Genomic DNA, 16,556 nt, shown 5'->3' on the forward strand with positions numbered 1-16,556 from the left:
AAAAACGGTATTTTCTTTTAATTGTGCAAAGTTGTTGCTCTTCCACGAAATTCTTACAATTTTAGTTCATAAGAAACCCGTTTGCACGGAGACCTACGAAAAAAACAAAAACAATCTCGTTTATTGCAAGAAGTGAATCTTGACAGTAGTCACACGCGAGCAAGAGACGGGAGATAATCGGACAGAATGAATATTGGATTTTATGTACTAGAATATTGTCCCTTACAGGATTAACTGGTAAGAGAAGATTCTCTTGGGAGAGAACACAACCTTTCCCTGGCACAAAACAAAACAAAAAAATCGGGCCTGTAAATTTCATTCTGGTTCGGCTGTCTAAAACACATCATAAAAAAAAGTCACGTATTCTTTGCTTCAGTTAACTTCATATTCGCCCCCCTCCCCTTTTTCAGGGAGCAGTCGAAACTATTCCTCAACTTGCATTGTAAGCAACTCTGAAAAAGTAAACACACAACTTGCGATGTTTGCACCGAATGTGTATCCTAGGACACATTAAATAGTCCCGCTTAGTTCAGCAGTATAAAATGAACTAAAAACAAGTTTTACGAAACTTGCGTATTTTCAGATTAATCGACAATTTATTGTAGGTTTCAGGAGTATTCTGGAGGTCAAACACTCGCTCCGCCAAAACTTTTCCTCTCGTATTCCTATATTGAGCATTGCGGTTTTTTTTTTTTAACAGCAGCACGCTAATGGTTCTGAAGAAAAGCGGGGATTATATGGCTTTGCGAGATTCAAAACAATGAAGCAATGAAGCTTATTCCTTCCCACTGGATGAGTCATTGCAGTTATCAGCAAGCCAGAGGTTTCCAGACGCTAGACTAAACACTGGCGCCAGCTGCAGCGTAAACACAATGAGACCGGCTGGAAGTTGAAGCAGCAGGTGGCAGAAGGGAAATCATAAGGCAGTTGTCGAAGACCAAACTTTTATCAGCAGTGTGAAAAATCACATTACCATGCACACCAGTGGCGGATAATGAGCTGTTGTAGGAGAAGGAAGGGGGTCACTTTTCTTTTACTTATCATGCGGTTTTTGTTCGTTTTAAAGAAGGTTTTCAGAACTGTTTGCTTTTTTTTAGACGCCAAAGGAGCCGGTGTGCGCACACGAGCAAGAATATCGTGGCCGGAACAATTAGCAACGGACCCCCCCCCGTTTGCTGATAGATAAAGGGGAGAAGTCACTCAGACAACAAAACACTGTTTTGGCAAATTTTATGACCGGCACAGTTGGGAAACTGGAGTTGCAACATACGTAAGATCGATGTTAAATTTTTGCGGGAAACCTAGATGACAACGCATTAAGCGGGTTGACGATCTTTAGTTGGCCTATGCGGCTTTGATTATCTGTAACAGTTTCCCTTTTTTTATGAAGTTCTACAGGGCATAAAGAACACGCTTTTAATGAAAGTGGTTACCGGATGTTGTCTGCTACCAGGCCAAAAGTTGCTCACTCACGGGAAATTGCTGTATCTCGAGCTCAGAGCTTGACAGATTGGTGAGACTTCCAGGCGCCACGCGTCTTGTATTTTGGAACATTCCTGCGATCTTATCTCGCATTTCTCATCTGGCACTGGTGAATATTTCCAAGGTGGCGGGCTCATTCAGCGGGGAAAGAGCTTGACCTCCCATGCACATTGACAAAGAATGTCAATGTCCAGCGGGCATTTCGGGCTGCTTCCCTCGAGTTGTCAGCAGCTCTTAGGACAAGGAAACATGTCAAGGTCAAGTTAAAATAACGTCCAAGCTCTTTCCACATTCGAGCTTCTCTTGTCGATTTACGCAGGTGTCTACTTCGAATTAAGCTAAACCAGTTTTGCGGAAGGGTCTTGTAAACAACTTCGTATTAAAAATTATCCGTATTTCGATTTATCCGTACTGAAATACATTATAAATCCTATCTTATCGGCTGGGGAATGGGAAGAACTTCGTATTAAACGGTACTTCGTATTAACCAATATCGTATTAACGAGGTTTTCCTGTACATATATATTCTCAAGAGATGCGAATGTATATTTGCATCTACAAAAGGTGGTTCTGTGAACCTTTAAGAAGAACATGGATTCTCATGAGATTTTACATTAGTACACAAGCAGTTCTTTGAAATGCAAAATGAATGCCTGTTCTTAATGTTGGAAATTTACTGCTGCCAGATTCAACTTCAGAAACACGAGATTTGGAAGCACTTCAGGAAGTAACAGACGTCTTCTCTTATTGCAAATCTGTTCAGCAACACTGAACACTCAATCACTGAATACTGATGCAGCAGGTATGCCCAAGTATTATCTTAGCACTTGCTTCAGGTTTGAATAATCATTTTTGAATTTCCGATACAACAGCAGATCCTGGTTCAGCAATGTACTGTTTTATTTCCGATTTTGAGTTAGGTTGATCCTCTGAATGAAAGTTTGCAATAATTTTATTACAAAAACTCTACAATAATAATGAATCATAACCTAATTTTCAATAAATCTTACAAAACTAAAATATAATCTAGTATAATCTGTACCGGTTAAAATATCAGATTTTTGCCGATATCGATATGTCAATTTCTGCCGATTTTTATACATTGTAATCGGCTGCGGCACATCCCTAGTAGCTTCTAAGATGATAATGTTACCAATTATGATGGATGAATGAATGTGTACAAGCTGTTTAGAGTTATTTTAACGTATGTTGGAAATGAAATTTTGGTTGTAAGGGAGTGAAAAGGCATATTTTCATGACTACTCATTTTTTAAATTCAACAAAACTTATTTTTCGCTGTATCCTAATGAGGATCAGTCAAGAACGAAAGAGACAAGAACAGCGAAACAAATGGGAAGGAGAAAACAAGAGTAAAATGGAGAAACCTAACCGACACCCAAGTCTGGCTGCATGCAATTGGAACAAAACATAAGTAAAACTAATATTCCATCATTTACACTAAAATATACAAATAGGTAGATTAGAACTTTTTTATATCAATACAATGCAAACAGTATTTTTGCAACAAACACTCCTAACAGAACAATATAGTTTTAATCGCACCTATCTCTTGCAATTTAGAATAATTGCACTTAAGAGGAAGAAAATAAATATCCAAATGAAAGAGACAAAAAATGACATGTACACAGGGAAGTAGGAGATCCCCCATCCTCTCAGCATGATGCTCCTGAAGCCTTCGCAGGGAATGGCCTGGGGTAGGAGGAGGGCCAGAATCTGAAGGTAATCGGGCATTGCAGACAGAGGCCACAAAATACCTGCAAATGAAACGTATAGCATAACTTGTCAGGCTATTCACTAAAAGAATGGTTACTTGCATTATACAGGGTGTGCACAAATTGTTGGTCAATTTTGTGCAGACATGTTTTCACCAATACTGAACAAAAATACATGGCATTACCACCATTTGAAAGGGGAGTTTTTGCAGTTTCACACGGCCTTAAATGCATTCGATGTGCACTGAACAGATATCCAGGCGTTACTCCCATTCTCGCCAAACCTTCTCAAGCATATCTTGTCTGAAGTTTCCGATGGCGATGTTGATGTTCCTTCCCAGTTCTGGCAGCATCTGTGGTAAACATTATCTTTCATGACTTCCTCTCCAGGAAGAAATCGCACACCGTGAGGTACGATGACCATGTGCAGATGATGTCTACGAACACTGCACAGGTGTTAATTCAGATACTCCCGGATGCTCATATGCCAATGTGGTGGGGCCCCGTCTTGTTGGTAAATAAATTCCTGTCCCTCTTCATTCGCAAATTGTGGCATTAACCAGTTTTCCAGCATATCCAGATACGCCTTTCCCAATGGATTAGTTGAGCAACAGCCGCAGACATCATCATCTGTATGTGGCCAACCTAGTCACCAGACATCACAGTGTGTGATTTCTTCATGGGGGGGGTCATCAAAGACAATATTTACTTTCCTCCACTTCCACAGACACTTCAAGGACTGCGAAGGTGCATCAACATCATCATTGGAAACTTTAGACAAAACATGCTTGTGAAGGTTTGGCAATAATAGGAGTACCATCTGGACATCTCTTCTGCCACATATTGGGTGCACATCGAATGCATTTAAGGCCTATGTGAAACTGAAAATACTCCTCTTTCAAAATGTTGCTAATATGTGTTTCTGTTCAGTATTGGAGAAAATATGGCCTTACAAAATCTACCAATAATATGTACACACCCTGTATTTTAAATTTAACAATTCCTGATGAGCCTACAGTTAAGTTTCAGTGTGGATAGTGGCAGATTAATTAATAAATTAATTAATTAATAAAACTCCAAAACTAGATGCATGGAAAATAGTTGTGTTAAAAAACTATTACGTATTGTACCATGTTGTTTTTTTCTTGAAACATGAAGTGATCAACCGTGCAAGACATTTCACCTAATACACACACATAATTACACAGAAATAATCATTGCTACTTACCACTCAGCAGTAAATTTGGGTACAGACTCCCCATCATGGCCTGGAGGGCTGTTTCTTCGTCATCCGTAAAAGCAGATATTAAAAGACCTGAGAACAGAAGGGAGAATATAGTAAATAACAACTGAACAGTTATACAAGTTTATTGACAACCATTAAATATTGGATAAACCTAATTCATTTTTTCCCAAGCAGCAACAAATGTGTTCATAGATTTACTATATCTGTAAGTTATTATTTAATAGTGTTAATTATATACAATCATATGTGACTGAAAAAGAGTTCCGCATGCTGTGTCCAAGCACACATACCCATGTACAATGTGATTCTCTTCAGCTCTGAAGAACTTCCATTACATTGAAGCTTCTCTGTGTATGTCTTGTATTATTTACGGGTACAACAAAGGTACAAAAGTCAAATTTAACAATATCTGTAACTGATAGTGTACTGATCCAATGTAAAGCTAGTAGGTAAAGTTCTCCAAAGGGGATGTGGGTTTAGGACCCCACACATTCTATCAATTTCTGCCATGCTGGAGGTCATGTGATCAGCGCCATGCTTTGACTGCCTTTACCCCTGAAGGTTGCACCCAGGTACCTATTTAGTTGGTGCTGGGTGAGCCCCAGAGCCACTTTATGCAGGGACAAGGTCAGACTCTTAGATCACTCACCCTGGGAATCGAACCCAGGTCTCCCATGTGGCACTCAGATGCCCTACTCACTAGACCACTGCAGCTCTGATCCAATATAAAACCGCACACACACACACGCACGCACGCACACACACACACACACGCGCGCGCACACACACACACACACACACACACACACACACACACACACACACACACACACACACACACACACACACACACACACGCGCGCGCGCGCGCGCACACACACACACACACACACACACACACACACACACACACACACACACACACACACACACACACACACACACACACACACACACACACACACACACACACACACACACACACACACACACACACACACACACACACACACACACACACACACACACACACACACACACACACACACACACACACACACACACACACATATATGAACCTAATTAATGCATTTGCTTCCTTAATAAATGTGCTACCAGATGGCTCTGATGTGCCATATAAAGTACATGGATTTTACCGTCGTGTTTATGAAAGATAGTGACAGAACTGTAAAACTAAATAAAACCTATTTAATGACCCTGTTCTTAGCATATACTATTCCTAACTCTGTGTTGTATGTAAACCTGAATTAATTAATGGCAAAATTGTGAAATGTCACTCTCCTAAAAAAAAAATAGTGTTTTACAAAATTTTGCAAAAGGAGAAATATACGTATCTTAAAGTGTGCCCAAATGTTATAAAACTTGGCAGAAGTTATTTTCTCACTCACCAAAGGCCATTCCACATAATCCTTGCACTATTGTCAATAGCACAGCTAATGTAAGGCTGCCCACTAATGGTATTTTGAAAAACTGTAGCACAACAATAAACACTACAGCAATTTGTCCCAGGAGGATGAACAGTTGAGACACAAGGTGTGATAACATGATTTCAATATCTGTTGCACCTGCAGAAAGAAAAGAGAAAGACATTTTGTACATTACATGTGCATATGGTAAATGCAGTTAACGAGGTAATGGCTGAAGGAAAGTAACAATTGTTTGCTTGTCCAAGAGAAACATACAACGTAATTTATGCAGAACACCCCAGTTATTTGGAAAAATTGTTCAGAAAAACAGGTGCATGCCGTGTTATAATTATCTCAGTTACTGATATATAAGGGCATGCATATTTCATTTTTGACGAAAACACAAAAATGTGAAATAACGCATTGTAGCGTTAATTTTTAACATTTTTGAAAGGTGCGAGGTGCTTTTTGCTGCCATGTTATGTCATGAAATGATGCAAAATGAACTGCAAAAGGTGAAATAACTCAAACACAAAATTTAGAGTTTATTTACTGACGCAACACCTTCTGAAGTCTGAATTTGAGAAGCAAAAATGCATTCCTTTACACAGGACTAAACTTAATACTATGATAGCTATGTGCAGTGGTCAGAAGTAGCAAGCTACTTGTAGCGTCGCTACTGTAGCTAGCTACAAAATTTGTAGCGGTAGCTGTAGCGGCGCTACATTTTGAAAATTGTAGTTGTAGCGGTAGCGAAGCTACAAAATTCCTGTAGTTTTAGCGAAAATTTCGCTACAGCTACATTTTTCTCAGCATTTTGAGGTGAATTTTGAATGTGGCAACAGCGTCAGAAAAATCGACAGTAACCCTTAATTTTGCAGGAGATACAGATTATCTAGATTATAGATTATAGATATCTGCGTAATTTATTTAATTAGTATCTGAATAATTCAGATATCCAGATAACTAACTGACATATATGAATATATTCCTGCTAACAGCTACTTTTTTTTAGCTGCATCGCTATTTTTGGGAGAAACATGCCTCGTTTGCTGCACCACTGGAAAAAAGTGCCTCGTTTGCGTCACCCCCGAAACAAATGCTGTGGATATTCATGGTGTAAGAGACACCAAAATGTCATTAATTGCTGTGTAAGACACAACTTGCAGTGCAAAAACGGGCGATGGATTCTCCACTGCACTGACAAGGGAATAGTGCCAGCAATAAATGGCTCAGTACGTTAACAGCATTGATCGTCGTCAGTATATAGGATCTAACCAGCAAGAAATTAATGTTACATGAATGATAGAGTTTCTGGAATTACAATTATTTTCGCGATAGTATTTGTTCACAAATTTTAAAATTACAATATGTTTAGAACACTCAGGTTTACACGACAGTTTCCTCAATAATTTTATCATATTGCAAAAAGTATGTACGAGTTATTGACTTTCTTGCAGAAACGACAATTTTCTTTAGTTAATAATATACATACTTTTCAAATTTATGTATTTCTCCTACTTTTGCGTCACTTTTCTGTAACTTTTGCTAATCATGACATCATCATTATCATCCCTTGCCGTTTCCTGCCTCTGGCTGGGTCAGCATAGAAGTCAATCCTCTCCATTTTTTCCTGGTCTTTCTGCATCCATCCTCTTCATGTGTCCGAATCATCTCATCTGTGCCTGATCTATTCTGTCGTGAAGCTTCACCACACCCAGTGTCTGTCGGATCTCCTCATTCCTTATTCTATCCCTTCTAGTCTTCCTCAAAAGACTCCTTAAAAATTTAATCCCCACTGCCTGCATTTTTTCTTTGTCTCTCTCTGTCATTGTCCGAGTCTCTGCTCCATACGTAATTATTGCCTCATAGTATGTGTTATATATTACCTTCTTGCATTTCATAGGTACATTCCTGTTCCATATTAATCTTCGAACGCTTTGATATAGTCCACCATCCATTTATCCTCTTCTGTTTACCTCCTCATCTATTCTTCCACTTCTCTCAATTATGACAATGAAGGATGAATGGTTTATTTAATTATTCTCTTATCTATAGTCGCTTTCTGCCACTTTCGGCTAATTGTGAGAACGAGGAAGAATGATGAATGATGAGCAGTGTGGGGAATGGAGGAGCAGGAGGATCTCATCCTCCCAACTTGGCGTATTTCCTAGTTTTTGTTTTGAGTCCATTTTATGCATAGATAAGCTGATCGAGACTGGATCCGAACCACTATGTGCCTCCGCTGGGTATCGAATCTGGGTCCTATTTTGTAGTCAAAGGGCTCCCGGTACTTTTCTTGAGTTTGTGTTTTAAGTCCACTTTATGCACAGTAAGGCTAATCGGGACTTGATCTACAGTTTAAAGTGGGATCCGAACCACTGTGCCATGTGCCTCCACCTGGTATCGAACCCGGGACCCCTTGATTACAAGGCGACGACGCTACCACTGCGCCATCGGGGAGGTTCAGGTACTTTTCATTCAAAATGCTGACTTCATATCAGTCTATAAAAAATGAAATATTTATTCTCAAGAAAAATATGTTGATGTGAACATAAATACGTAATCCTAGAAAATTTTATTTGTGTATAGTTGTAATAATTAATTTGGGTAACACCCTAATTGCAATATTCATATATCAAATTTGAATTGATATGCCACTTGCATAGGTATGGTATTCTCAAAAACTATAGTAAAAATAAGTAACTGAAGTAACACTGCTATCAAAATTATCGAATGACTGGAATCATGATAACAAATAACAGAATCTATTTACCAGTAGTAGGGGATTTTTTTAATACCCATATGGTTGTTTTCATTTTTTTATGCAGAAGTAGCGCAAAAAGTAGCGAGTAGCGAACAGGAGTAGTTATCGAGCTACATTTTGGAAAATGTAGCTGTGGCTGTAGCGAAGCTACATTTTGGAAAAATAGCTGTAGCCGTAGCGAAGCTACTTTTAAAATGTAGCGTTCTGATCACTGGCTATGTGCTATTAGAAGCAAAATGTCAATTTTGTGCAATAAGTATAGTTTTTAAATCAAATTTAATTTGTATTCACCATTTTAACACCCGAAATGCCATTTTACATACAACTTTGCTCCTAAAATACATCAAGTTTTTGCACCGAAATTTAGAACTTTTATTCACCATAAGTATGTGGCTCTACTGATACATCCTGCATAATTTCAGATGTGACAAACAAATTTTCTTACCAGCCATGTAGGTCCTTTCCAGGAGCCCTTCTGTCTGTTCAATGATTAAACTCACTGCGGTGAGTCCTACAGCTAAGTAATATGTCATGCTGGAAGAAAAAAAATTAAAATTTATGTTAACACCAGACAGTAGCAGACTATTTGCTTTCTACAACATGGTTATATGTTAAGTTTTGTTTACTTATTTTTAAGTATTACAAGCTTAGCACACCACCCACTTCTTTCTGAACTGTGAGCAGAATTTTATTTTGTAACAAATAATTAATGTATTTTAGATTATTAAACTACCAAGTATTTGTAGAACAGGAATGGACGCTTTGAGAGACATGCATAATAATTTATGAAAGTATCCACCGTTACATTATAAAGAACCCTATTTGGCAAGTTCAACCAATGAAATTTACAAACTACTTGAGTGAATTATACCACAAAATTACTTGCTAAATTGTAGTAGGATGATGGGCCAGATTAATTAATACTCCATTATCATTGGTCAATACTGGTATATTGGTAATTTTTTATCAGATTGGTGGTATATTGATGATATCAGCATTAGTAGATTTATATCAGTATCAGCAAAAATGTCATATTTCTGCATCCTTGACAAAACACTTTTCTCGACCTTCAAATAATAACTTGGTGTCATTTGTATTCTGAATCTCACCTTAGAATAATTCCTGGGGCCATGAAGTGAGTGAAAGTTGTTTTATCTGAACCGTAGATAGGATCTCCAAACTGAAAAATAAAAAGCAAAAAGAAAATTCTTTAATTGCAGTGAAACGTAAGTAAATCTGGATTGGAATGTGTGCAACTACAAGACATTGGCAAATATGAGGGATGTTCCGAAAGTAAGTTTCGTCATTTTATTTCACAGGGAAGCTTTATTACAAACAGAAGAATACAATGTCATAACAAAATACAATCTTTTGGCTATTTTTCCACATAGTCGCCACCGACACTGATACATTTGTCGTACCGTGAAATCAATTTGAAGAAACCCTCCTGGTAAAAATCGGTGCCCATCGATTTAAGGAAGTTCTTCACATCCTGTTGCACCTCTTCATTGCTTCCGAAGTGACGTCCCGATAGTGCTGGATTCAACGCAGGAAAACGGTGGAAGTCTGATGGGACAAGATCGGGGCTGTAGGCCGGGTGATTCAATCTCTCCCATCCCAGACAACGAATGTGTTCTGCAGTGACCCTTGCTGTGTGGGGTCTTGCATTGTCATCCAAGAACGAAACCCCTCGACTCAAGAGCCCTGGTCTCTTGTCTCAAATGGCAGACTTCAATTTGCTTAGTGTGTGGCAATAGCGTGCTGCACTTCCATTTGTGACCACGTTTCCAACACACGTCTGTCTGCCATACTGGTTTGCACTCAAATGAGCTCGGACACGTCGGTCTGCTGCTTATCTCTATTCTTCGGCACTCTGTGCATGCGCCATCGCTCCTCTGCTGTCGCTCCTCCCATCGTCAATTCAAAAAAGATTGTCTTTTGTTATGGCAATGTGTTTTCTCACTTTGTAATACAGCTTCCCTGTGAAAAAAATGATGAAACTTACTTTCAGAATGTCCCTCGTATGAATTATAATTTGTACTAGTGCAACACTGCATTTTGCTGTGGGAACAAGTGTGATATTTTTTATTCTGTCAGTAAGCAGTAAGGTAACAATTTTGCCAAACCAAGCTTGCTTTTATTATAAGCAAAGTCAGGAAAATTACCAAAAACAAAAAAACTAAAAGTACAGACAAGGAAGCACTTGCTATGAGTATGAATAATGATTTGATTGATATGCTTCATTTTACTTCACCTTTTGTGCCACTTTTGGCTAATTTGTGAAGATGGTGATGAGTGATGATATGATGAAACTGTTGGACACTCACAAACATCCATGCCCAGGTCGGGATTTAAACTCTGGACCCCTGGCGTTGTAGCGCAATGCTAATAGTTGCAACAGGTAATTGGGGTTGGATCAGAGGATCTAAACCAATCAGTGGCGGAGCGTGACCTTTCCAACAGTGTAAGCCTAGCATGACGAAGGCTATTTCCCGTTGTGCTTATTTTTGGGCTGACATGGTTAGTGATTTATCCACACACATCGACCCCCCCCCCCCCCAATTTTTTCAGAACACTTCCCTGGAATTTTTCACTAAATTAAAAATTCTGGTTATCTGATAAATAAGTCAGTGTTATTCCTATCACAATGAGTAACGTATCGATAAAAAATATGCAAAGTTAGATAAAATGAATAATAATAATAATAATAAACAAACGAAAACAGAAGGAAACAGAAAAGTGCTGAATACTTTTTACAACCGCATAACCAAGTATCAGCTCCGTACCATGAATCACAAAATCGGCACACTTTATTTTTCGTTTCTGTTACTACTTTATTTTTCGTTTCTGCTAGAGAAGGAAGGGGTGGGCCTTCCTATATCCACAAGTTTCTTCTTGGCTAAATCCTTGCTGAACAACAGCGTCTTCAACAAGTTCTCCACACAACAGCACAGGGACAGACGACATTCCGCTTTTCAATAGATGGAATTCGCAAAAGCAATACCTCGAGACTTTAACAAACACACAACAAGAAGGGGGAAACAAAAAGAAACCAGATCCAAACTCGGTCACTGCTCAAAGCAGTGATCTTTCGGACTGTCCCTTTCGGATATAAATAAATTCCCCTTTTGCCTTAAAATTCCCTATATTTAGTAAAAAAAAAAAAAAATACAATATAAAATATAAAAGAAATGCTCACAAATTGTAGGGATATATCCAGAAATTTATATCAAAGGACATGTAAGTGCTTTTTTTAGGATAGTGTAAAAGCAAATCTAGCACCTAAAAGATCATAAACAGACTTTTCGTACGTTGTTCGAAGAGTGTTTGAATCACGGACTATGTAATTAATAATATTTGGTTCACATTTGACATGAAATTTGTAAAATTGGTTCAATCTTCAGTTTTCATTAACATTTATTTATTTATTTCACTTTTTAGCTAAATTATTACCAGCTGAGTTCATACGGAAAACAGAGATCTTAATATTTCTAATGTTTATGCTCTCCTACAAGCGAAAAACAGAAACAACAAGAATTTAGCATGTATCTAGTTTTCCCGTATCCGGCTCATTTCTAGATTTCTCCTTTTTCCCCTTCCTGTTAGTTTTTTGCTTCAGAATTCCCTGTTCCTGAAAAAAAAAAACCTCCTTGAAGCACCACCGGCTCAAATTTCCTTTGCAGTCAACCATTCATACCCGACAACGCTGGAGCCCCTCCTTTGCAGGACCTGTGTCTCGCTGGCACGTATTCAGTGAAGCCAACCCAAGCATAATGGTGCTAAATCTCGCACAAGTTTAAAAAGTCGTTTGTAAGTTGGAGATATAAATAAAACAACAGGCCGCTTTTCGTTGTGGTTGAATTTTCTCAAACTTTTCACATAACGTCGAACCCATGCCGTTGGTTGAACCATTCGAATTTATATTTGTTTTTGTTATAAATTAATATTTATAATATGAAAATCACAGAAGAATTTAGTAGTATGTAACATAATTTCGGAGTTTAAACGACACCATGGATGTCCAGAAGGGGAAAAGGGGAGGAGACACTTCCTGAAAAATGAATGCCCACCATTTTCACACATATACAGTCACATCAAATTGTTAATTATTGTAAGGGCATTGCAGAAAAATGTTAACTTCAAATTGAATTTTGAGAAGGGAAATATACCTAGTTTACCCCAACCCCTGGAAAAAAAAAATACTTTGCTTAATCCTCCCTGGTGGAAAGAAATAATGCGGACGCCCATGAACAACTCTTTTTCTAAACATGAGGTTTGCAACGCTGCTGTAAGCCTCTGTCCGTAGGTTTACACACCTAGGGTTTCGACGTGCTCTTCTCCATCCAGATCACCGATCCAGATACGGTGGGCGACGGTAGCACTGCTCCTTCGCGGTCAGAAATTTGTAAGGCAACATTCAGACGGCTTACAACTTTCCCCAAGCAAAAGGCGGGAGTTCTCATGTGCCATCTGGTGCTGAAGTGTTGCAATCTAACAAACAGGATCTCGAAGACTGGTATCGGGCCGAGATGAACTTTGAAGTTTTTACGAATTTTGCCATATAATTACATACATTTTACTAGAATTAATAAAGTGTAAGCCCGGCTTACACGGCTTACATGGACGCTCCGCACCTGAAACTAATTATACTTGCAGTACATGTGTTCCTGAAGAATCTTGTATCCTACTTGTTACCTAAGTTATAATAGGTACATAGAAAAAATTACAAAGTTTTGGAGCCCATGAAAGATGTTACATATTTTTTAATGTGTGTAGGTATTTTTTGTTACTAACCATGTTGCACACACTGGTAGTGTCGTTATGAGCAGGGTGCGAAATCCCAGGGGGACAGTGGGGGAATTCCTCCCACCAAACTTTTCCAGGGGGGGGGGGGTTCTTACAACAAACATAAACAATGTGTGTGTGTCTGTCTCTCTGCTCCTTCCCCCCACCAATCTGCAACGATTTCGCACCCTGGTTATGAGAGATCATACGTTCTCGAGTTGTAAAACTAAACTTTGCATAAAAATCAGTGGCGTCGCGTGCGGTTCACATACAAGTGTTCGCAATAATGTTTTTGTACTGAATGCAGATTCACTTCTCTCCCTTGTAACTTCATCTTCAATTGAAAAAGTGAGAATAACAGTTCAATTTATTTTCAACCATTTTGCCCCAAAAGGACCCAGGGGAAATTGTCCCTCTCCCCCTTAAAATCCACCAAGTTTAGCGAATTGTCGCTAAAGTTTGCAACTATGTAGCGCAGACCTTTTCGAGGCCCCCTAGACATGCCTTGTATATGCTGCACTCTGGCGCCGAATGTAAGAAGTATTGTCGCTTGCATCAGTGTTCGCACAGCGAAGTGAACATCTTCGGGGTATAGTGGCCAACAGCCCCTTAGCTGTCAGCTCTATGCAACACGCGCAGCAATTGTGTTCAACGCCCTCCGTCGGAGTCAGTGTTACCAACTATCTAAAAAAAAAGTTATCAGACGTGAAAGAAGTCATGTCAAAGTAAATTGTGTTTATATACTCGTACATCAAACATAATATAAATATGCGTATGTGTGTGTGTGCCTTTCATATGTACATAATTGAAGACATATACATGAGTGTTCACGTGCTCATGCTAACATTATCAGGTGACGCGCCTGATAAAAATTCATTTTATAAGAGTTGAATTACACTATAAATTATAACTTTGCAAGTAATGAAGTAATGGGAAGAAAAGCCATATTGGCGATCACGCTGTGCAACTTATAACTTTGCAAGCAATCTGAAGAAGGCCATATTGGCGATCACGTTGTATGTATAAAAGATAGGAATGCAGTGTGGAGATATTCTGTGGCTTAGCTGATGGACCTGGGAGACGCTGTAACAGAGATAATGATTCTCTTTGTTGTTGTAAGTAGTACGATGTATGTCAATCTGATTGTTTTTCAATGAATTTGAAGCATGTTTGCATATGAAACCAAATAAAAAAACTTGAAATCACCAACTACAGACTTGTTTTTGGAAATTTGTGCGAGTTAGCATATGATGTTTAAAGCTTGGACCCCCTGCTATTCTACAGCAGCTAGGAGTGCTACGAGAATGGGTAGGCGGTCACATCGTCACCTTGTAATCAAGGGTTCCAGGGTTAGATACCGAATGGAGGCATATAGTGGTTCGGATTCTACTTGAAACTGTAGGTCCAGTCCCGATTAGCCTTTCTGTGCATAAAATGGACTTAAAACACCAACTCAATCAAGCTAACCATGTTTCAGCAATTGTGCAATAGTTTTGCCATGTAACTATAACATTTGTACATCTGTAAACAACACAATTACCTCAATTGGTGCAATATTCAAAGCAATGCCAGCTCTCCCCAGCTTTTCCATCATGAACTTGGTGAACTTGCGGTGCTTTATCATTATCTCGGCCTTCAGATTGAAAGCCAATTGCTGATCTGCAAAGATAAATTAGTCGTATAAATGCAATGCAGAAAAAAACTCTAAAGGGTAAAACAGTATACACACTTGTGTGAGCCTGAAGGGCTGATATAAATCGGAAAGAAAGCAAATTAAGACATACTAAACAGCATGAGAAACTTTGACCCCTTCCCCTCTTAAACACACTTTATTAGTACTGAGTGGTTGGAACATAGCTTTTAGATTGTACAGTGAAACCTTGATTTTATGTTGATCACTTCTCAAATGCAGCTGTCACTACATGAAAAGAATTGATATTAAGAATATACAAAGGGAATGAAAGAGGTACATGGGCCAAAGAGTAATAAAGTTTGAATACCATTGTTTCACCTGCTGCCTTTCAGGTGGAGTGGTCAGCATAAGCCACTATAAAGCCAGAGGTCCCAGGTTCGAAACCTTTGTGTTTATCATAATTTTTATCATATCATTCATTCTCATCATTGCAATTAAACCAAGATGTATAAAAGTGATGTAAAATATAAGGTAACCAAAAAAGTTCTTGCCGTTTTTGACGTCCCATTAATCATGCGCTCACAGAGAGGAAACGAAATGACGCACGTGCCTGCCAAGTGATCGGGAGGTAGTCTGACCATCGACTGTCAGTAATACAGGCACACACAGCAGTCATAGCTCGTCCAGTGTCGAAGAGAAATGGGAGATATTGAAGCTGCTTGTTCGCATGTGTTTGTTGTATGACTTTAAAGTGGGCCTATCAGCTGCAGCATCAAGTCGTCGCATATGCCAGGCATTTGGGGAGAATGCCGTGAATGAACGCACTGCCAGGCATTAGTTCCAGAAATTCCGTTCGGGAGATGTGAGCTTTTCGGATGAACCTCGCAGTGGACGACCACATGTGTTGGATGACGAGGCCCTGAAAGCAGCCATCTAGGAGGGCAGTGGTCTAACGCGTGATGAACTTGCAGAAAGGTTCCATGTTTCCGCTGAAACAGTCAGACTGCACCTGCATGGGATAGGGAAGTCATACAAGTTAAGCAAGTGGGTACCCCACACATTGTCGGCAGCCAACAAGGAATAACGAGTGACAGCCTGTTTGTGCTTGCTCACTTGGTACCTGAACACACCCATATTTGATCGCTAGCTCACTGGTGACGAAAAGTGGGTCCTCTATGACACTCCCAAGCGTACCAGACATTGGTTGTCACCACGTGAACCTGTTCCTCACTCCTCAAGACCACCTCTGCACCCACGAAAGGTTATGCTCTCTGTATGGTGGAATTGTCGGCAAGTGGTGCATTACAAGCTCCTTCCACCTGATCAGACCATCACTGCTGACCTCTACTCTCAGCAGTTGCAAAGGGTGCACTGTGCATTGCGGCAGAAGGAGCCAGCATTGGTGAATCGCAAGGGTGTGCTGTTCCTGCACGACAATGCCAAGCCACATGTGGCAAAGGGGACTCGGGAGACCTTTCAGCAA

The 16,556-nt window shown here is 39.4% G+C and overlaps 1 protein-coding gene across 7 annotated transcripts in view; it reads right to left on the bottom strand.

Moving 5' to 3' along the window:
• Nucleotides 1–2,975: 2,975 nt before the first annotated feature.
• Nucleotides 2,976–16,556, bottom strand: part of LOC145981216 (ABC transporter G family member 20-like) — a 54,285-nt gene continuing 40,704 nt past the window's right edge. For all 7 annotated transcript variants that reach the window (XM_083114355.1, XM_083114353.1, XM_083114350.1 and 4 more), the window contains 6 exons: nt 14,981–15,099; nt 9,765–9,835; nt 9,101–9,189; nt 5,871–6,047; nt 4,444–4,530; nt 2,976–3,257 (listed from right to left, as the gene is read on the bottom strand). In XM_083114355.1, coding sequence (XP_082970481.1) covers nt 3,046–3,257; nt 4,444–4,530; nt 5,871–6,047; nt 9,101–9,189; nt 9,765–9,835; nt 14,981–15,099 — 755 coding nt within the window. In that variant the 3' untranslated portion in view covers nt 2,976–3,045. The remainder of the gene's footprint in view (nt 3,258–4,443; nt 4,531–5,870; nt 6,048–9,100; nt 9,190–9,764; nt 9,836–14,980; nt 15,100–16,556) is intronic.

The sequence above is a fragment of the Lepisma saccharinum genome, chromosome 29 (genome assembly GCF_977018435.1).
Source record: "Lepisma saccharinum chromosome 29, izLepSacc3.1, whole genome shotgun sequence".
Lineage (NCBI taxonomy): Eukaryota > Metazoa > Arthropoda > Insecta > Zygentoma > Lepismatidae > Lepisma > Lepisma saccharinum.